This window comes from Carettochelys insculpta, chromosome 16 (assembly GCF_033958435.1).
Source record: "Carettochelys insculpta isolate YL-2023 chromosome 16, ASM3395843v1, whole genome shotgun sequence".
Taxonomy (NCBI): domain Eukaryota; kingdom Metazoa; phylum Chordata; order Testudines; family Carettochelyidae; genus Carettochelys; species Carettochelys insculpta.
This window is the reverse complement of record NC_134152.1, coordinates 31,016,032-31,038,187: the sequence shown is the minus strand read 5'-3', so window position 1 is coordinate 31,038,187 and position 22,156 is coordinate 31,016,032. Positions and strand designations below refer to the sequence as shown.

The 22,156-nt window shown below is 41.0% G+C and overlaps 1 protein-coding gene across 2 annotated transcripts in view; it reads left to right on the top strand.

The window, feature by feature from the left end:
- Positions 1–22,156, top strand: part of SMURF1 (SMAD specific E3 ubiquitin protein ligase 1) — a 67,497-nt gene that overhangs the window by 38,095 nt on the left and 7,246 nt on the right. For both annotated transcript variants that reach the window (XM_075010502.1, XM_075010501.1), the window contains exons 4-14: positions 615–748; positions 885–950; positions 2,432–2,507; positions 3,085–3,323; positions 4,140–4,224; positions 6,259–6,405; positions 7,018–7,219; positions 9,467–9,570; positions 11,283–11,397; positions 13,814–13,992; positions 14,827–14,964. In XM_075010502.1, the coding sequence (XP_074866603.1) occupies positions 615–748; positions 885–950; positions 2,432–2,507; positions 3,085–3,323; positions 4,140–4,224; positions 6,259–6,405; positions 7,018–7,219; positions 9,467–9,570; positions 11,283–11,397; positions 13,814–13,992; positions 14,827–14,964 (1,485 nt within the window). The remainder of the gene's footprint in view (positions 1–614; positions 749–884; positions 951–2,431; positions 2,508–3,084; positions 3,324–4,139; positions 4,225–6,258; positions 6,406–7,017; positions 7,220–9,466; positions 9,571–11,282; positions 11,398–13,813; positions 13,993–14,826; positions 14,965–22,156) is intronic.

The following is a 22,156-nucleotide window of genomic DNA, read 5'->3' as shown; positions in this document are numbered from 1 at the left end:
GTAACTTTACACAGCATGTTAATATTACAGCACACTAATGGTGTCAATAAGATTTTCCCCATGACCACACACACCCTCTCTCTCCCCCCAACAGAGCCAGACACCAACACCCTCCCCCCTCCTGAACTGCTGGTGACTCACCAGAGTCACATTCCACTAACCACCCCCCTGCCGCCCACAGCTGGGTCCCGCAACTGGAAACTGATCTCCAGCCCCACAACTGGAAACTGTACCGCCTCTCGCTCCCCAACCGGTGGGCCCCATGGGCCCCGCGGCTGGAAACTGCACCAGACCTGAGGCTGGAGCAGCACTAGCCACAGCAGCCACTGCCACCATGTGCTTTTCCCACAAAGTGCGAGGGCGCATACCCGGAGCAGGGGCTGGGTAGAGGGCACTCCTTTGCCACACTGCTGTGTCCCACTGGCCATATGTGGTGAACACAAGGCGTATTGGACAGGATGGTGCTTTAGCAAAATTGTGTTTCTGTATTTTGGCCATGTCCCTTTATCATAAATACATCAAAGCTCAATTTGGACAGAGGAAAGTGAAAATATTGTAGAATAATAAGAGAACAAGTCTGAATTCCTCTTTTCTTCTAAATATGTTTTTTCTAGATATGTTGGGAAAACAGATTCTATAACCATCAGTGTATGGAACCACAAGAAAATACACAAGAAACAGGGAGCTGGCTTCCTGGGGTGTGTCCGTCTTCTTTCCAATGCCATCAGTAGACTAAAAGATACTGGATGTTAGTATATTTTACGTGCGTTTTTAAAGATTCATTTTGCAAAAATCCTTGGTGTATATTTAAGTTGTGAATATTAAGTATTTTACTTTGGGTTCAGTATTTGCTTGGGCTGAATTTTTTAATTGTTTGTTTACAGACCAGCGTTTGGATCTATGCAAATTAAACCCCACAGATACTGATGCAGTACGAGGCCAAATAGTGGGTAAGAACTTCCCTGTCTGTATAAAAAGGTTATAGTTCAGACTTTCAGCTCCTTAGATCAAAACAAGATTCAGATAGATACTAAAAGACTGCATCTACACTGTCAAGTTCTTTTGAAAAAACAGGCCTTTTCTGAGAGAGCCCTCAGAACATCTACATGCAAAATGCGTTCTTTTGATCCAAAATCAAAAGAACACGGCGCTTTTTCCCGTGGCTGTCTTCATCTTCCAGATGAGAGCGAGTGCCTTTTTCTGAAAGATTGTTTGGGGGGGAGTGTGTAGATGCCCTGGGGGCCCTTTTTTCAAAAGAGTAGTCTGTATGGAACCAGGTTTTTCAATCTCCAGCCCATTCTTTTGAAAGATCGGGGGGCTGAGTGGACGCTCTCTATAAAAAGAGCAGATCCACTTTTTTGTGTGTTGACATGCATTTTCGAAAGAATATTTTTGGGAAGAGATCTTCCAGAGGAACTTCCTTTGAAAGATGGCTGTAGTGTAGATGCAGCCAAAGGGTAAACCTTTAAAATCTTTCAAATGTCATTTCCTGAAGTGATTATTGCTTCTGTTCCCTCTTTCTGTATTTCTTATACTAATGTTAATGATGTCCTGGTTATTGTAAATGAACAAGGACTAGGTTAGTGCATTTGAAATTTGTTTCATCTAAATTGATTTCTTCTGTCTGGTAGTTGTAAGCGTAATTGATATGAGTAAGTAGGAATGAAGGATTTTAGTGGTGATTCTGATACAGCTACTTGGGGTAAACTTTCTCCCTGGTGAACCAAGTGTACATTTTGGGCCAAGGTGCAATACAAAGGAATTCAGTGGTATCATCAATTCTAAAAGAAGATACTAGGATATAAAAATTTTGCAGAATATCAGCTGATGGTGGTTGTTTTGACATTGTGATAATGTCATGTGAGCTGGTGGTTTGTGACTTAGACTACTTAAAAATGAAGAAAAGGTTTGTCTAATAAATTGTTGTTTTTCTTGTTGTGTTTGCAGCATTTAGCCCAAATTTTACTTAAAATGTTTTGAAAACAAAACTATAGAAACATGCCTTCAAATTAAAAATTCAACCAAATCCGTGTTATCTTTCCTCCTTCATTGAAGAGGAATTGGGAAAACGTGTAACTGGCAAACACTTTAATTCCACGTTGGGTGACATCTAGTGGTGAATAAAGTTCTAGTTCCAGGCATCCTTGACTTGCTATTCATAGGAGAGAGTTATAATATTTGTGAAGGCTGATAAGTAAATACCGTCTGTATTTATAATGAAGTAGATACTAACTTTGATTATGGATAAGGAAAACTCAGTCTAGCTTTTGGAGCTGTGATGTTTGTAGTTCGCATTTGGAAAATCAAAATGCTATCCCTTTTTAATCAAAACACATTTAAAATATTGTATAGTGCAGATGGGAACCATTGATAAAATGATACTCTCTTGGAATGGCAGGATTTGTCTTCAATATTCCTTTTTCTATTTCAGTCAGTTTACAGACACGAGACAGAATAGGCTCAGGAGGTTCTGTGGTAGACTGTAGAGGGCTGTTGGAGAATGAAGGGTAAGTGTTGTATCCAATAATTCTGCTGATTATTTAGTTTCCCTTAATTCCATGCATTTAAGAAAAAGAGGCATTTTTGTTCATGCTATGTATTATATTATAAATTGTAGTGAAACCAAATTAAAAAATTGTTGTTGAGCTATAATAGCTCTGGACCATTTTTTTATGAATTTGGCTGTATTGCTAGTCCCAAGATTTAATTATATTCTGTAGTCTAGATTTAGATACATGTTTGTGCATACGCACCAAATGAAATTTATATTTATAAGTGTGTACATAATTGAATTCAGTGTTTGTGTATATGCACACACACTGAATATCTCAGCATAATTAAACTGCTGGGAAAATTGGTAATGAAATTATATTATTTATACAAATTTCATAAACAGTTTTCCTAGCAATTCAGTTGTGTTGAGATATCCAGGCTTAAGGTTTTGTTGTTAGGTCTAGAACATCAGAAATGTAGAATATAGTGTATATCGTAGAAGCTGTTTAATTCAAATCAAATAAGGAAGAAAATTAGCTATTTTTATAAACAAACCTATATCGTTAATTTTGTGTTCATCCCTACTTTTAGAACGGTTTATGAAGATTCTGGACCAGGAAGGCCACTCAGCTGTTTTATGGAGGAACCAGCACCATATACAGACAGTACTGGTGCTGCTGGTGGAGGGAATTGTAGGTTTGTGGAATCTCCTAGTCAAGATCAGAGGCTCCAAGCACAGAGACTTCGAAATCCTGAAGTCAGAGGTCATGTACAAACACCTCAGAATAGACCACATGGTCATCAGTCACCTGACTTACCTGAAGGTTATGGTAAGAATTTCCAGAGCTGTACATTTGCTGCTTTTGCAGAAAAGCTAATGCTGAATTTGAATTTTTATGCATAGAGAGCAATGAAGGGTCCTGTGGCACCTTATAGACTTAACAGAAAAGTTTTGAGCGTGAGCTTTCGTGAGCAAAGACTCACGTCATCAGATGCTGGTCCAGCATCTGATGACGTGAGTCTTTGCTCACGAAAGCTCACGCTCAAAACTTTTCTGTTAAGTCTATAAGGTGCCACAGGACCCTTCATTGCTGTTACAGATTCAGACTAACACAGCTACCCCTCTGATACTATGCATGGAGAGTGCACATTAAAACACTTGTAAACTATAGGAATAGTGCTGTGTTGATTTTCCCATGGCATATTTTGTGCAAGGCCCATAGTGTAAGAAAGATCTTGGAAAATGTAAAGGCAACAAAAAACAAGAATCAGACAGTAAGGTGGGAGAGCAAATTAAATCTTACATGGGGGAGGGAAAGACAGATTTCAGAGTGAGTCAATTATCTAGTTAAGAACAGTAAAAACAATCACCACAACATGGAACAAGAGAATTAATTCCAGGCAACATGGACTGAATTTTAAAAAAGAAAAAGTTAGTCTTAGGTATTAGAAATACTAAGTGGTTGGATAACGAAGCATACCAATGAATCCCAAGTGCAAGAGCTCGGACTGAACGGCTCAAGTAATCAGTTCAATCCCTGATTGTATTGTAAAAGGATATGCTTGTAGCCTTAAGAAACTGCTTATAAATTTTTATGAATTTATAATTTAGAATAATTAAGGAATATTTTTCCTTCTTTATATAGAACAAAGAACAACAGTACAGGGACAGGTTTATTTTTTGCACACGCAGACTGGAGTTAGTACGTGGCATGACCCCAGGATACCAAGGTATGTATTCATAGTTATTTTCATTTTATGAAAGTTAGCTGAATCATTAAGTTCCGATGCTATGAAGTAGTTCCTATTCTGAGAGACAGCAGAATAAGTAATGATTGTTTTCTTCGGGGACTTTAATTTGGTCCCCTTAGGACACCTTGCTTATTAATTAAACATTAACTACCTGCAACTTTTAAATCAAGTAAAAACATCATGTAATCCTTGCTGAAGTCACACTGATGAAAAAATTGATTTGACTTTGATCCTTTTGATAAAGTTGCTAATTGCTTTACTGAATTTTACTTAATTTTTTTCTGAGGCTCAGAACATTCTTGAGCGCTCAGCTGAGAAACTAAATTTTACTGGCTTTAAACTACTGATAAATTCTGAATCCTGAGTTGATGTCTTCAATCATAGAATTGCTCACTTCTTGTGCAGCTAAAGCAGACATATTTTGCCAGTTCTACACTCTAGGGGCTTGAAAATTACTTTTAAAGAACTATTTACAATGCCTTCTATTTCAGACCAACAAATTGCAGCTGGAAATATGAGTCATTCACAAATTTAGTTTGGCAAAGCCTCTTTAAAGAATTGGCCTGTGCTAATTCAGCCTTTTGTGACTATATGGCCATCATTGGTTAGTTTTCCTGTGGAGATTTATGTCTCCATAATGTTCCTATAGGTTGGCTGTGCCCCAGTGTCTGGAAAGCCAGGCTATGAAAGTATAATTTTCTACTCACTGTGCAGACAGCATAACTGACTGGGAGTGATGCAACATAGAGGATAAATGAAGCAAAGCAGCAATGTGCAGAGACAGGCTTTCAACAACAACAGTTTAAATCACAGGTCAGGAACCTGCGACTCCAGAGCCACATGAGGCTCTTTAAGGAGTCATTTGTGGCTCTAGGCGCTGCTGCTGCTGACTCCTCTGCTGCTCCCTGCACTGTCACTGCTGGCTCTCTGGGGTTGTGCTCAGAGCACAGGGAATCCATAATTGACGATAATCTTGCCATATTTTTTGCAAAGGTTATCATCTATTTCTGTACCTCTTTTGAGGTAAGACTTGATAGTCAGGGAAGAAACTTGCCCTTACCATTTAGCACAAATGTACGCTAAAAGTTAGCTGTAGTGAGCTCACTAAACTGTGGATTCAAATACACAGATGATCTAAACCCAGCCATAACTAATCTTTTTAGAGAATTTAAGGCCTATTTTCCCCTGCTTTTTCCTGCACTAAGGTAAAACTTAGCGTATAAAATGTGCTTCTTCATCTCCTCACAGTGCATTAGCATGTGTTTTTAATGTATACCTAGATTTAGGAAAACAAAAAGCAGTCAAGTAGCAGTCAAGTAAAGACTAGCAAAATGGTTTATTAGGTGAGCTTTCGTGGGACAGACCCACTTCTTCAGACCATATCCAGACCAGAACAGACTCAAAATTTAAGACACAGAGAACCAAAAACAGTAAGCAAGAAGGACAAATCAGAAAAAGATAATCAAGGTGAGCAAATCAGAGAGTGGAAGGGTCGGGGAGAAGGTCAAGAATTAGACTGAGCCAAGTATGCAGACAAGCCCCTATAGTGACTCAGAAAGTTCCCATCACGATTTAAACCATGTGTTAATGTGCCAAATTTGAATATAAAAGCCAGTTTGGCCGTTTCCCTTTCCAAAACGGTGCAATAATTCCTTATCAGTAACAATGGCACAAAATGGTCAATGGGCACAAAACAGACATCAAAACACTCCAGATCCACAAACCAGTTAGTCAACATTTTAATGGAATGGGGCATTCTGTCAATGACCTAAAGGTATGTGTGTTACTGAAAAGGAATTATCGCACCGTTTATAGTACACCTGGTTTTCTGTTCTAGTCTTCCTATATGAGTATTTGGGTTTCTTGCGTAACAAAACAGAATGGCCCCTGGCCTATGTGGTAATCCTGTTTTACCTTCACAAACACAAGGTTCACTCATCTTATTTTTAGGGTAATTTTGTCTTTCTTTTAATTAGCAATACTTTCTAAATTTTTTTTCCTTGTTCTCTGTAGAGACCTTAACAGTGTGAATTGTGATGAACTAGGACCTCTGCCACCGGGTTGGGAAGTGCGAAGTACAGTGTCTGGAAGAATATATTTTGTAGATCACAATAATAGAACCACACAGTTCACAGACCCAAGATTACATCACATCATGAAGTAAGAACTTCACACAATAGAGAATTCATCTTTTAATATTAGGGTCCTGTAGTTTGTAGTAGCTCTTAGAAATAGCTTAGCTTTTTCTTTGTCCATAATCAGTAAATTTAGATACTATGCAATAACTCTGAGACCAGTATGTTTTTATAAACATAACTATAGATGCAGTATTTACTGCCTCATTTTGGTGTTGCTTTTGTTTTACTTAAATGGAGCCCAATATAATGCAATGTAAATGTGATCTTACGCTGTTTGCGTTAACAGTTTTATAAATCTGTTTTGTAATGGAATGTCACAAAGTGGCCTCAGTGTTGGGGGTGTCAGTGAAATTTTTCATCACTGTTCAGTCAACACTCAATATAAGCATTGTACAACCATGAATAATATTGCCTTTCAGAACACTGAATTGAATTGGGTATAGTTGAGTTATCTCAGCATCTGTGCATATCCTGATTTGCATTAGTTACTCTGCTCAGTCCAAGTTCTGCTTCAGTTAAGTATTAAAAGGTTGGGAGGAGGAACTAATTCTTTTATTGCCACTACCATCACATTATGCCATATATTTCTGTTCCTGTGGTTGTAGAATAATGTTTTACATCATTTCTTTCTAAGCCATCAATGCCAACTAAAAGAACCAAGCCAGCCTTTGCCAGCCCAAAATGAGGGATCTTTAGAAGATGGTGAGGAGTTGCCTGCCCAAAGATATGAAAGGGACTTAGTACAGAAATTAAAAGTCCTTAGACATGAACTCTCTCTTCAGCAACCACAAGCTGGTCACTGCCGCATTGAAGTATCCAGAGAAGAAATATTTGAGGTATGTAGGTTCAATCACCAATGGTGAGATGTGAGAGTTAAATACCACTGTTAACTGTGTAAAATTGCTCTTTGATTATAATCAATCTTACTCCATCCATTGGATGGTCACTGAAGTGAATATGCTGTAGCTAAGGAGATAAAGAACCAGTAAAACAAGCTTGGATTACACATTTGCAGGATTATGTTTGGCTGACATTTGTAGCTAGAGAAGAACAGCTGATGTACCACCACAGAGCATATTAATGTTAAATTAATGCTTCTTGTTTTGGTGGTGGTTTTACTTTCTATCTGCATAGCCGATTACCTTCCTAAAGTTGTTTGCAGTTAGGCTATGTTTACACTGGGGGTGCTATTTTGAGATACAAATATTTCCTAGAATCATAGAACACTAGAACTGGAAGGGACCTCGAGGTCATCAAGTCCAGTTCCCTGCCCTCTTGGCAGGCCCAAACACCATCTAGATCATCCCTGATAGGTATCTATCTAACCTGCTCTTAAATATCTCCAGTGATGGAAGTTCCACAACCTCCCTAGGTAACTTATTCCAGTGTTTAACCACCCTGACAGTTAGGAAGTTTTTCCTAATGTCTAATCTAAACCTCCCTTGCTGCAGTTTAAGCCCATTGCTCCCTGTCCCATCCTCTGAGGCCAAGGAGAACAATTTTTCTCCCTTCTCCTTGTAACCCTCTGTGAGGTACTTGAAAACCACTATCATGTCCCCTCTAAATCTTCTATTTTCTAAACTAAACAAGCCCAGTTCTTTCAGTCTTCCCTCATAGCTCATGTTCTCTAGACCTTTAATCATTCTTGTTGCTCTTCTCTGGACCTTTTCCAATTTTTCCACATCTTTCTTGAAATGCAGTGCCCAAAACTGGACACAGTACTCCAATTGAGGCCTAATGAGCGCTGAATAGAGCAGAGGAATGACTTCTCGTGTCCTGCTCACAACACTCCTGTTGATACATCCCAGAATCATGTGGTTTGTTTTGGCAACAGCATCACACTGTTGCCTTATGTTTAGCTTGTTGTCCACTATGACCACTAAGTCCCTTTCTGCAGTACTCCTTACTAGACCGTCGCTTCCCATTCTATTTGTATGAACCTGATTAGTCCTTCCTAAGTGGAGTACTTTGCATTTGTCCTTATTAAACTTCATCCTGTTTACCTCAGACCATTTCTTCAGTTTGTCCAGATCATTCTGAATTATGAGCCTATCCTTCAAAGCAGTTGCAACCCTTTCAGCTTGGTAACATTTGAATACTTAATAAGCATACTCTCAATGCCAATGTCTAAATTGCTAATGAAGGTATTTAATAGAACTGGTCCCAAAACTAATCCCATGGCTATTTCAGGCATACTATTCTGGTTCCTCTGCTCCCCCTCATGTGAGGGGTAACAGAATGTTCGAAAAGTCTGTTGTTCGGAACTTAAATGTCATTTGGATGGCACCAAGTTCAGCATAAGTTATTTTGAAATAATATACGCAATTTTCACTCATTATTTTTTCAAAAATCGTGGTGTAACGTTGGAGCCATATCTTGTTTTGGGAATTTCTCCGCTTGTCTTAGGAATGTGGAGGAGGGAAGTCAGAAGCTGTTACGAAATGTTGTGTAGGATAACGTGAAATGATAAGGGAGTAATAACATTGAGAAAGATGTTAACTGCAAAGGTAAAATATTGCAAATAAAGTTGCAGGCTTCAGAGCTTGCAAGACTTCCTGCTGTATTTTCTAGTGTTTGTACACTTCTTCAGCTTGTCTTGTTTCACTGAAACCTTTTCTTTCTTTAAACTTTGCAGCAGACTTCGTTCTTTTTATCTAAAATTACAAGTAGCCAAAAATTTAACATGACAGTTTGGTTAGATTTTAACAAATGAATCTGATTTTTTCCTTAGTGAAACCCTTAGTGAACTGCCAGTCCATCTATCATTGAGGAGGCATTATTGTTTGTGCTTTTCAGTACTGTGAAGATTTACTTTAATTGGGAAAGCCTCTTTCTGTTGTGGGAATGGATAACATTAGGAGCACTGGAATTTATAGAGTCAGACTCCACCTATCTTCTCCCATTTAACACTAATATACTGATGGCATGTTACAGGAGTTCACATTGATATTAACCATGAAAAGCTTTGATACATTATACTTGGGAAGTACTGACTCAGATGGCAACCTTTATGGTTCTGGTGTATTTATAGTAGACTTCTAACCGTGGAAAGGAAAGAACTGTCTTATTTGTAATATACATAGGAGTCCTATCGTCAGATAATGAAAATGAGACCAAAAGACCTGAAAAAGAGATTGATGGTGAAATTTCGAGGAGAAGAAGGCTTGGATTATGGTGGAGTGGCAAGGTGAGACCTGGATTTCTTAATCCTTTTTGTCTGGAATGTGTTTAACTGTTAAATAGCTTTTAAAGTCTTAATGATGTACACCAGCTGCCACCACTGACATGTTGAGACTTCATCTCTTACCCTGACACAGCAGAGGCAATGTTTGTTCAGGGCTTAATCACTTCCTGTCTAGACAGATGCTTTCCCATAACTTTTTATGATCTGCCCAGATTTCTGCATACAGACTATCTAGAATGATGTAGCTAGACAGCTCTCTTGTTCCAGATAATAGGGGTTCTGTTGATTCACTTTCCTAAATATCCTTTCCATCTCCAAATTCTTCCCAAAAACATCCTACAAAATTCTGTCTGTATTTGTCTTGTTTGCTTTTTTGTAGTATGTTTACCTCTCCTTTTCACTTTTTCATTAATGCTTAACAATTGGAAGCTGCTTTTTTTTATTTGCACTGTGCTGTCTGTGACTCTTGCTTTCAGCACCTCAGAACTGCTGAATCATTTCCTGTTTAAATATTACCTTAAAACCTTGCTTTTTCTTATAATAAGTCACCTATCCGGTTTGTTTTTGTACAATTTCTTTTATGCAAAATATTTACTGAGAGGTTTTTTCCCAGCTGCCTGCCTGCCTTGGATTTTATTACTGGAAGAGTGAGAAAAATTAGTTGAATTGCAGATCATTTTAAAGAGAATACTCTCAACATGAAGCTACCACTGAAGTCTGAAAATGTTTCCTTACTATTAGTAGTAGTAATACCTAAAAATTCTACAATTGAAGTAGGTTTAAAATAAACCTCATTTCAGCTGGCATACCTTGTATGGTCACACTTTTCTTCCAGATTGTCAGCTTTGTGTGGATGTCACACGGTGAGAGAAATTAGAAGAACATATTTTTTCTTAATAGAAAAATGTGATTGTAAATCTGCAGTCCATTGGTATGGTAGATGTAGTAGCTGAAACTACTGAATGCTTTTTTTAGAAAGACTAATTCAAGTTGATGTCCTTTCCAATACATAATTGGTCTAAAACTGAACTTATCCTCAAAGCTCATGTTTGTGTTCTCAAATGTGTGTGTATATAGAAATTTCCAATTTGTAATTTCCAACCTTGGATGCTGCACCAGTAGATGAAATTTTCAGAAGCATTCAGGAGGATTGGGAGCCTGAAACTCCTGGAATGTTGATGCGGCTTAGGCTCCTATATTGCTTAATTCTTATCGAATGTGTGACCCAAATCCACATTAACTGCTCAGAAACTTTAATTCATAGTTAGTTACCTTCCAGATAGCTTGCGCTTATACCAAAAGTTAAACAAAAGTAGAAATATGGAAACATGAACACCTCATGTTAGGAGGGCTCCAATTAACCCATCGATTAAATGACCCAGCAACGTGTTTTCCTTTGGTCACATGCAGTCCCATAGTTCAAGTGAAGAGTATGAATAATAATCACATGACCCTAACTGCTTGCTAGTCTGTTTTCACTCTTGTAATTAATGCTGATTTCTTTGATATACTGATAAAGTAAAATCAAAGTCTGTGAATGAGCTAGAGTTCCTGGCTTCATAGAGGCAGCTTTATAGTTGTTTACCCTAGACAATATAAGTATCAGATTTCTGATATAAAATTGAAGATAAATCATTCGACTGTTTTGACAGAATCATAATATTTGAAATTTCATCAAAATTTTTACTGTTCTAAAACCCTGCTTTGTTTGGCAGAGAGTGGTTGTACTTACTGTGCCATGAAATGTTGAACCCCTACTATGGGCTTTTCCAGTATTCCACTGATAATATTTACATGCTGCAAATCAATCCAGACTCTTCTATCAATCCTGTGAGTATGAACTTTATGGCAATAATCACGTATGTTAAACTTTAGTGCAAGCTCAACCGCAATGCTGCCTCTTAATTGTCTGATCTTTAGAAAGTAAACAATAAACCTTTGTGATTAGCATGTTCACATCCTATGAGTTTTAGACTAATGTACTGGGAGGTAATGTGTAATTTTGGCATGTCAACACTGCTGTGCACTGTCATGTAAGAAAGTCTTTGGTACTGATAAAAACTGGTCCTTTGCCACCATACACATGGGTGTATCTACCCTTTAAATAAAAGGGATGGGAAGTATTGTAAGAAATATAACTTCCAGAACAATGCCCAACCAGTGAATGGAGTGACTCCACATTTTGCCCTCAGAGAAGTCAACATGAGACTGTGTTTAATAAGGAAGGTAGTCTCGGTCACCTTGTGTTGTTGGCGGATAGATCCTGTCCAACTACAGTTGGAACCTCCCTAAACCGGAACACTCTTGTCTGGCAGCATCTGTAATACGCATAATTTTAGTAAGCTGGATGACCGCTTATCATGGATGTTGCCATTTCATGTGGCCACATAAAGTTGGTTTACAGCCACCAGTCTTGGCTCTCAGTGTTGTGTCCTGTTGTTTAGCTGTAATTTTCCCCTGAAAGTGTTGTTAGAGCTCAGTCAGTAGTGAAAGTGTTGGTAATGTGCTGGACAATACTGATTTCCCGAAGTTTGGCAGTTTCTCTAGTTTGTCACCAGTCGGGTCCCAAGGGTGCTTGGACTCAGGCGGTTCAACCTGTAATTTAGATTTTTATGATCTTACAGTTTTGCTTGGTAAAGATTATAATGTAGATGTAGTAAACTGATTTAAAACATTTTTCTTATACCATGTAACATTTATTCATAAATTAGAACAGAACTGTAGTAAATACAATTCACAATAAATGAATTAGAAAGTGTCTTATGGCCGGGTCTGAATACGTAATTATAAACTGAGGGTTGTCACTGTGTTTCTAGTGAGGTAATTTGATTCTTTGTCTATAGTATTTAATATTTTTGTCAGTGAACTGAGAGAAAACAAAATCATCGCTGATCATTTGCAGATGACGCATTTTGGGAGAGTAAATAACACGGGACAGGTCACTGGTGCAGAGTGATTGAGGTTGCTAGATAAACTTGGCATAAACAATATGTATATATCTAGTATGGCTAATTGTAAAGTTGTACACATAGGAACACAGATCACAGACCTTGTTTACGGGATGGGGGCCCTCTATTCTAGGAAGCTGTGGCTGTGAAAAAGGCTGGGCGATCATGGTGAAAAAATAAAGTTAAACATGAGTTCTCAGTGTGATGCTGGCCCAGAGGGCTAATGTGATACTTGCACACACAAACAGGGTAACAAGCTTTGTGACTGTGGGGAAGCCATAGATGTGGTATAATCTTAACTTTACTAAAGGTTTTTAGAGGATAGGATTACAATTCAAAGTGACTTGGAGAAATGATCCGAAATAGCTAGCTAATGGTCTACTATAGCCTCACTCAGTATTTGCTGCAGGTTCTCATCAGTTTCCATGTTGGATTCTGAGGCCAGTGGGTCACCATCCCAGGTAACCAGATGGGCACCACCACTGTCTCTGTGTTCAGCTCAGTACCCAGTCAAACTCTGCAGGATGTTTGTTGCCATATGTGCTTTTCTGGTCTTGAGATGCTTAGTCCACTCCTCCCTGCACTGGTCACGTCTGATAAATTTGCAATACTGCCCTTCTTTGTTGGTATGCATGCTTATTCCTGGTACTCTTACTGAAGTCCACTGTTTTGCTGGCCTCACGCCAGGTATTTACCAAAAAGTGGCTGAGCTCCCATGACCATGAACACCACACTTTGGAAAAGCCCTTTATTTTTATTCAGTCTTTATTGCAAGCCCAGAAGGCTCGCTGATGGTGTTTGCAACTCACTGGTCACAAACAATGGATGATTTAAACACTCATTCACCAAGCTACAGTACTACAGCAGCCATGGGGGATGCTTCCGTTTTCCTGCAGTCAGCTGGTGATTCCTGGGATAGAGAGGACAAAGGAAGATGACCCATGTGATTGTGGGATATTTTGGTGGACTTTTAGGTCTTCAGTTGGGAGACTGCTCTACACCGCAAAGCAGAAGGGCTTGAACCCTGCAGTACTGCAGGATCCTGGGACTCTAGGTCTGAGTAAGTGTCTGAGAGTATTGTGTACAGATCAAATGGGATATGGGCTCAAACTTGAATGAGCTCAGGCTTATATAGCAATATAAGCATATATAGCTATATGTATAGCATACCATGGTGCCCATTAGATTGCAAATCCTTAGATATTAAGTCATTGCTACTGGCATAAATATAGTCACAAGGTGTCAGCATTGGGTTGCTTTTCCAGTAAATTATTCTTTTTCTTCTGTGTCCTCGGCAGGATCATTTGTCTTATTTCCATTTTGTTGGTCGGATAATGGGTTTAGCTGTGTTCCATGGACACTACATCAATGGGGGTTTCACAGTTCCCTTCTACAAACAGCTGCTGGGGAAACCCATTCAGCTGTCTGATCTGGAATCTGTTGACCCAGAACTGCACAAGAGTTTAGTTTGGATTTTGTAAGTACTGTTCATTTACCAAATACTTAACCGCAGAACTTAGAGCGTTAGACCTCAGGGGTAGTAAGATGTCACATTAAAGGAGAGCTTTCAGAATGAAGAACGTTTTGGAAAACCACGCAGTTTCCTGTCCACCGCTTCCCAAAGCAAGAATTGAAGGTATGTGTGAGGGAAAGCACTTATACAAACCAAGGTGTTGCTGAATGCTTTAGTGAAGTCATAACTTTGTCCATAGCTGCATAATGTTTGGTTGTGGAAATCAGTCATGTCAAAATCTAATAAATTCTGTGTGTGCTTGCTTGGAAAACAACATTCAGGGACCATGCCCTTGGTTCTGCAGTTTTTAAACATACGTGAGAAATTACCTTTTATATTCGCATCCTCTTAGATTTAGTCAGATGTATTTGAAATTCCTTCACGGTTTAATTGCCAAATCATTTTTATCAATGTAGGTTTTCCTTTTGTGTTCTAATTCATATTGTAACTTTCTGATCTAATGGTGAATTAACATGAGCTTCTTCGTACTTTTTGTTGCAATCTTACAGCAAATCTTTTTATTATATTTTAGATATAATAGAAGTAACTGTTTACTAGCAGAGTGTGCCGATGTGATAGAGGAAAGGGAAATTAACACCCATATTGGGCTTCTGAAAACCTCAAGGCTATACATTAGAGGGGGAACTTCAGAACCAGTGAATGTGGGGCTTGTGAAAGGTGGAAAATGGACCTTTCTCTCCATATATAAAGTTTCTCAGGTGTTTGATAAGTAACTGGTCGGTGTGCATCAACAAATGTGGGAAAATACTAATTTTATCCTTTCCCTGTAATTTACAGAGAGAATGACATAACCCCAGTGTTGGACCATACTTTCTGCGTGGAACACAATGCTTTTGGGCGGATTCTGCAGCATGAGCTCAAACCAAATGGCAGAAATGTTCCTGTTACAGAAGAGAACAAGAAAGAATATGTCAGGTATTATAGAGAGAAGCAGCTACCCAAACATAATGGGAAGAGAGGAGATGAGTTCTGTCTACAGTTCTTAAGATCTGAAAAGCAAAGTAGATTTAGAGGGAGATCTGAAAATTGGTTTTAGTGAACAAGTATGTTTTGTTTATGACTTGGAAGAAAAGAATCTCAGAAAAGACAGGTTGGAAAAACTTTTGCTTTCCTAAAAGTTCCTGTTTCCAGACCATCCCAGCCACTTGTGTCCATCACAATGACTCTTCTTCAAGTGATTGCTGTTGTCCATTCCAATAGGTGTACATGTGCAGAGCACAATCATCAGAAGATTCTTCCCTTAGTGTTACCCATTGGGTCACCTTTGGAGTCCCCCTAAAATGGCACCTGCATGACACAATACATAGGGCTCTGTCCACCCTTCACCCCATCACTCCCTTCTTACTACTACTGACAGTCATTGGAGCAGTTGTTCTCTTACTCTAAAAGACAGCCCTAGCTATTTTTTTCCCCTGTGGTTTTTTTTTCTTTCCTATTTATAGTTAGTTAGCTATCATTGTTAAGTTGTAGTTAGTCGATAGTTCTAGCTGGGGGGGTGGAATTTCCCCTGCCCCCTTGTGTTCATCTTTTGTTCTCCATTTCCCCTGGGGCATGCAGTGGGAGTTTACAAACTGCATCACTTGTGGCAAGCCTATGCCCAGAGTGGACCCACATACGGCTTGCTTAAAGTGTTTAGGTGAAGAACTCTAAACGGACAATTTCAGTGTCTGTAGAGGTTTCAAGCCCAGGACTAGGCAAGAGCGGTCAGCTCGTAGACCCACTCAAAATTTCACTGCTTGAAGCTCCTATTTATGGAGTCAGACCCAACACCATCCTCTTCAATGCGCTGGCCTTCGTGCGTAGTGTGCCAGCTTTGGTGTGGGGCCCATCGACATTGGGTAAAGAGGAGCTTAAAGAGTATCAGCACCAGACCAGAGCTTATAACCTGAGCTCCTTTGCATCGCTTCTCTCCCTGGTTTTGGTGCCAAATAAGAAGGCCAGCTCAAGCAGGGGCTAGTCTCCAGCCAAGAAGACTGGTAGCCTCTGTGTCCCCCTCGGTGGGACACCATAAGGACTCTGTGGCACCCCGACATCATCAACACTGGCTTCAAGGGAAGGGCCGTCAAGTCTCGCCTAGTTAGATTCCCCAGGGCAGGACATCGCGGAGGAAGTCCAGGACCTCCTTTGCACACTGGACAGTTTTGAGGAGGCAAGAGACTGCCATCAGATGATGGAGCACTCAGCACTGACACAGAGTGGGGCATTACTCAAGACCTACTCTGGCACCAGCCCAGCCCGTGGCACTGTCCATAGTGCAGCTCCTGGTTTTGGCACCATTTCTGGGATTTATGCTGGTACTGGTTTGGGTCCAGCACTGTGGCAAGCTGACCCTACTATAGCATTGCTCCACATTTCCTTGTCACTGTTCTCTGGTATCATCAGGCACCACAACATTCTCTGGTGCTGTCGAACACCACACCTCTGTCTGGCTCCAAGTATATGTTAGAATTGGGTCCAGGTGACTGGGCTCCTGCCAGAGGTCCAGACTGCTATCCAGGACCTCCTGTGCGACTGTGCAGGCCTGCTCTCCAGCAAAACAGATACCAGGTTGCACAGTCTTAAGGACTTCTGGGCGACCCTCAAGTTACTTGATGTACATATGCTAGGCACCTCAACTCAAGCCATACAGGCAACAGTCTCCCTCGTGCTTTTTCCCTGGCCCTCCTTGACAGGACCATGCTCACAAGCAGGGCAGGAATAACCACTGTAGGTGGCCTTCCCAATATGGTGTCAGGCCACTCCAAACCACCCATGACTTCAAACCCACCTTTTGAGGGTGGAGTTTCAGTTCAGTTCTCAGATATTTCTCCTCCCTGTCCCCTCTTTGGTAGTCATTTGTCACACTTCTGCTGAACTTGGGCCAGTATTATCTTGGACTGTTTGGATCCTGAGCATAGCCAGGTTGAAATAATCCATCCAGTTCTCCACCCTCCGACTGCCCACCATCCCCATCCCTCTTCAGGGAACCTTCTCCCGAGCAGCTCCTCAGTCAGGTGGTTCAGCCCTTCCTTGCATTGGGGGCAATAGAGGATGTCCGTCAGGCATTCAGGGAGGAGGGTTTTCATTCCTGATATTTCTTTATCTCCGCTGCCAAGTGTAGACTCAAGCCCATCATGGAGCTTTGAAACTTGAATGTGTTTGTAAGAGAGTTCAAGTTTTTCATAGTTTCCCTGGTCACCATGATTCCCTCCCTTGATCTGAGGGACTGGTACTCTGTCCTTGATGAGAAGGATGTGTACTTCCATATTTCCGTCATTCCAGCACAGGGGAGGTTTCTCAGGTTCACGGTCATTGGCTGGAATATTCAGTTCACAGTCCTTCCATTAAGCCTTTCTGCAGCACCATGAGTATTCGCAAATGATGGTGGCAGCCTTTCTATGAAAACGATGGTTACAGGTTCATAGTACGGCATGCCAGACTTCCCCTCTGGCCTCTTCAGACGTGGTTCTTCGCAAAGCACAGACCCCACAGGGACTTGTTGGGTAGTGTGGTCACTCTCCTCATCTTTGTTCTCCATTAGACTGATGACTGCAGCCCCAAGAGGTGGGGGGGTGGTAGAGAGACAGAGAGAGAGAATCCCCATCATCAGTCCCCAGCCTTCACTATCTCTGCTCAGGGATGCTTTGGAGATGGGTTGGGGAGCTCAGCTGGGTGAGTTCACTATTCAGGGATTACGGTCTCAGGCAGAACTCTCCACACATATCAGCATCAGGGAACTGAGCGGGGTTCACCTCGGGGGACATAGAATACGTTGGCCGACCACCTCAGCCGCTCATTCAACACCCATGAGTGTCCCTTAAGACAGATGTCAACCTCTCCATCTTTCAGAGGTGAGGTCATCCCCACCTGGACCTTCTTGCCACGAGGAGCAAAGAAAGTGCCATGGGTTTTGCTCCTTTAAGAACCACAGCCGCAGTTTCATAAGGGATGTGTTTCACGCTCCACGGTCATTCAACCTACCGTACACATTTTCTCCCTGCCTGCTAATACACAGAGTCATCCTCAGCATTTGGCAGGACAAGGCAGCCATCGTCGTCCTTGCACCTGCATGGCCCTGGCAACGTTGGTTGACGATGTTGCTCAGCCTCTGGTAGATGCATAGATAGAGCAAGAGGGCTATCTCTGCCTTCTCACCCAGAACCACAGCTGGCTGCAGCTCCCCAATCTCCAATTCCTCTATGTTGTGGCATAGAGATTTTGTGGCTGAACCCACTAGGGCTTCAGTGCTTTGACTCATTTAGGGCGGTCCTTTTGGGTAGCCGGAAACCTGCTATTAGGGCAGTGTACTTAGCCAAGTAGAAGCATTTCTCCCTAGAAAGATGCTTGACTACAGGAAGCAGCTGTGCCCTTGGTCCTAGATTATCTTTTGCACCTGAAGCACCAAGGGTTGTCCCTTTTGTCCATCAAGGTTATTTGCCTGCCATTTCATCCTTCCACCTGGGCATGGGAAACAGATCTCTCTCTGCCAACCCCACAGTTGGGTGTTTCCTCAAATGGCTGGAAATGGTATACCCCTAGGTTAAACATCCTGTCCCTCAGTGGCACCTCAGCCTGGTCCTGTCCTGGCTTATGGGGGTCCCCTTTGAATCTCTGGCCCACCTATCTCTTGTCCTACCTCTCTGGGAAGGTCGCCTTCCTAGGGGCCATAACCTCAGCCAGGTGGGTTTCAGAGCTCTGAGACCTCACCTCTGAACCCCCATATGCTTTTTTTTTTTTTTTAAATATAACAAGGACAAGGTGGAACTCTGCTCCCACGTGGTTTTTCTGCCTAAGGTGATGTTCCACATCCATGTTAACCAGGACACTTTTCTGCCTGCATTCGTCCCAAAACCACTTGTAGGAAGTAGACCTGACATTCTCTAAATGTCAAGTGTGCCCTGGCTTTATCACACCAAACTGTTTTGTAAATCAGCACAACTTTCAGTTGCAGTAGTGGAACAACTTCTCGCTTCCTGGATCGCATCCTGCATCAGGACCTGCTGTGTTCTAGCAGTTACTCAGAGGCCACAGGGTTCAGGCTTCTGCCGTGGTGGTCCTCTTGCAAGTTCCCGTTCAGGATGTTCACAACAAGGTCCTCAGTCCACACATTTGTAGCACGCTACACCATCCCAATAGGCCTGGGATGAAGTGCCATTCAGCAGAGCAGTTGTCAAGGTGGCAGCGCACTGATCTCTGACCCCTCCTCCAGGTAAACTGCTTGCGTATCACCTGTTGGAGTGCACATGAGGAATCACTCAAAGAAAAAAGAAAGTTACTTACCTTTCGTAACTGTTGTTCTTTAAGAGGTGTTGCTCATGTCCATTCCAAATCCCATCCATCTCCCTGCTGTTGGAAAGCTAGCAAGAAGCAACTGAGGAGACATAGCGTCAGCAGAGCCCTGTATACGGCGCCAAACAGGTGCCACTCCGTGGGCCTCCAAAGCCAACCTGATGGGTACTGCTTGGAGAAGAACCTTTCTACAGTTGTGCATGCACTCGCCTGTTGCAACGGACATGAGCAGCACATCTCAAAAAAGTTACAAAAGAAGTATTTTTTCTTTTGTTTAAACAGGATTGAAGATGGGGTTTTTTCAAGCAAATAAACAGTGTTCTTTTAGTCAGTCAAAGCCAGTTACTAGAAGGTAACTCTTTGGCACTTTCAGCTCCTGCGAATCCTTTGGAGTAAAAGACCCGGTTCTGTTCTGGGCTGTAGTTCTCTGCCTGGCAGCATTTTCTGCTGAACTAAATCAGCCTATTTTGAAGGATAGATAGGTCTCAGTGTCTGAGGTATGGGAATGTTTTTGCTGCAGTATTTATTTAGTATGTAGACTTGTGTATTTTAATACCAGGCAGGGACCAATATGACTCTCCACTCGTTGGTTTTAAACCTTTTCCAGATGAGATCGAACTTCTAGTATGGGCAAGACAGGGTTGTCATGACTTCCTGATTGAGAACCCATTATCTAGTCCAGGAGTGAGCAAACCATATATGTCAGGCCCCAACTTTACCCCTGCAGTGAGCAGGCTTCCTCACCCCACCTGGCTAATGTGATCCAAACCAGCAGAAATTTCAGTTACATTCATATGAAAAAACCCCTTTTGGCACCTGAAAGAAAATAAGTCTATAGAAGGTACAAACTTTATTGATCGGTATATAAATGTGAGTACACATGAAAACAGCGACCTATTTCAACATCTTTAATGAGCTAGATGAGCCTGACACATAAGAACCAATCATGCTGTGCCCCCTTTTGGAAATTTCATGCCCCCCCCAAGGGGCCCCCAATTTGCTTACCCCAATCTAGTCTGATCTTAGTCCTGGGTGAATTTTGAACCAAAGTATTAAACTTGTTTCACCAAAAAAAAAAAACCTAATTCTGTGCACAGTATTTTAAAATTCTTTGCATTTATTTGTCAAAATAATGCAATATATTCTTGCCACTTGCAGTTTCTCCAGTAATTCATTTCAACTACAATACAATGGATGGAGAATGGAAATGGGAAGCATTGGAGGAAATCCCCAAACCTCCTTTTTCTAATTATACTTTAGCAACCTTTGATCCTTTTATTTCTCGTTATTGGTCAACAAATATATATAGCTATATAGTTGTTGTTACATCGTAGGCTCAGTGTTCTCTATCAAGTGAGAGCTGGGTAGTGTTCCCTCTAATTTTTTTCATCCATGGGCAGAACAAATTTTATGTGCCCCAAGGCATGTGTGGATGTGCACTGCCAATAGAAATGCATGCTGTCCATTGGGGGTGGCTGTTGGGGCTTTGCTAATCAGCTGGGCAGCATCTGAATCTTTCCTGGTGGCCATCTAAGCATTCAGCTTACAGAGAACAAAGGATCTGGGGAATCAAACTCAGAATTTATGTTGACTACTGACCATCTCCAGGGAGTTCAATAGCAAGCAGTTCATGGAGCATATTTTGATTGGAAAATTGTTCTGTCTAAAATATAACCAGTTCTAATTAGTGAAGCACCATATATGTTTATATGGCCATATTGTCTTTTACACCACTCTGGCAATGTAAAGGAAACGCAGCTTTTTCACCTGTGTTACGGAGGGATGTATGATACTTGAAGTAGTTCACAAAAACAATGGGAATAATTGATTAAGCAAGCAAGCAAGCTGCTATACTTTGCTCTGTCTGAGAGGATAGACCTGTCCCACACCTATCTGCTGAAAAGTACTCTGTAGTCCTGCCCCTCCATGCTGAGCGCCCTGTAATAATGAGTGTGGGGACAAAGCATTTATCTCACATGCGCAGCTGCCCAGGCCATCCCTGTGATTTGCTGCTTTATTGGCTGCTGTGGGTACCTGTGCTGCTGAGAGAGGGCAGGATGTTCTTGCAGCTTTCCTTCACTTTCCTCTCCATAAGTCATTTTTTCTGCAGGAAAGCAAATAAATCTGCAGGCGATGTGAATTCTGCACATGCACAGTGATTCAGATTTCCCCCTGGAGTTATCTGACCTACAGCACAGTACACAGAATTTTACCCAGTAATTGCTGGAAGGTGTCCAATAACGTGTGTTTGAGCTAGGTCATTTTTTAGGAAAAAAAATCCAAAGAGAATTCAAGATCACACCTCTATCACGTGTAAAGAGCAGGTTCATATTTCACCATGGATGGTTTGTCATACATGTTAATTTATTGCTTCTTTCAGGTGACTTCTGTATGGTTACTGACAACATTGAAAAACATGACTAAAATCACTTGGCAATTAGGCTTTGAACTGGCTTTAGTGGACATGCCTACAAGTGGTGATGGATATTTGAAGGGAAACTGATGGATGAAGACAGAACTGTTTAAAAAAATTTTTTTTGAGAATTTGCATAGGATAATACCTTTTTTGAAGCATTTCAACCACTAATTTACTTCCTCCTTTAGGCTGGGAATACAAATGCTCTGAATAGGTGGAAGATGTAATGAATGATAGAAAAAAGATCCAGAGACGTATTCACTGTAGATAGTTAGTGCTGACTTTGCTAGCCTGATTTTTCTATGAAGTCTTCATCTTTATGTATCTTTCGGGCCTACGAATGTAATTTGTATACATGTAAGAGTTAAGAGGAATAAATTGAGCTTTAAAAGATATTGTTTGGTGTGCATGTGTGGTGGTGGT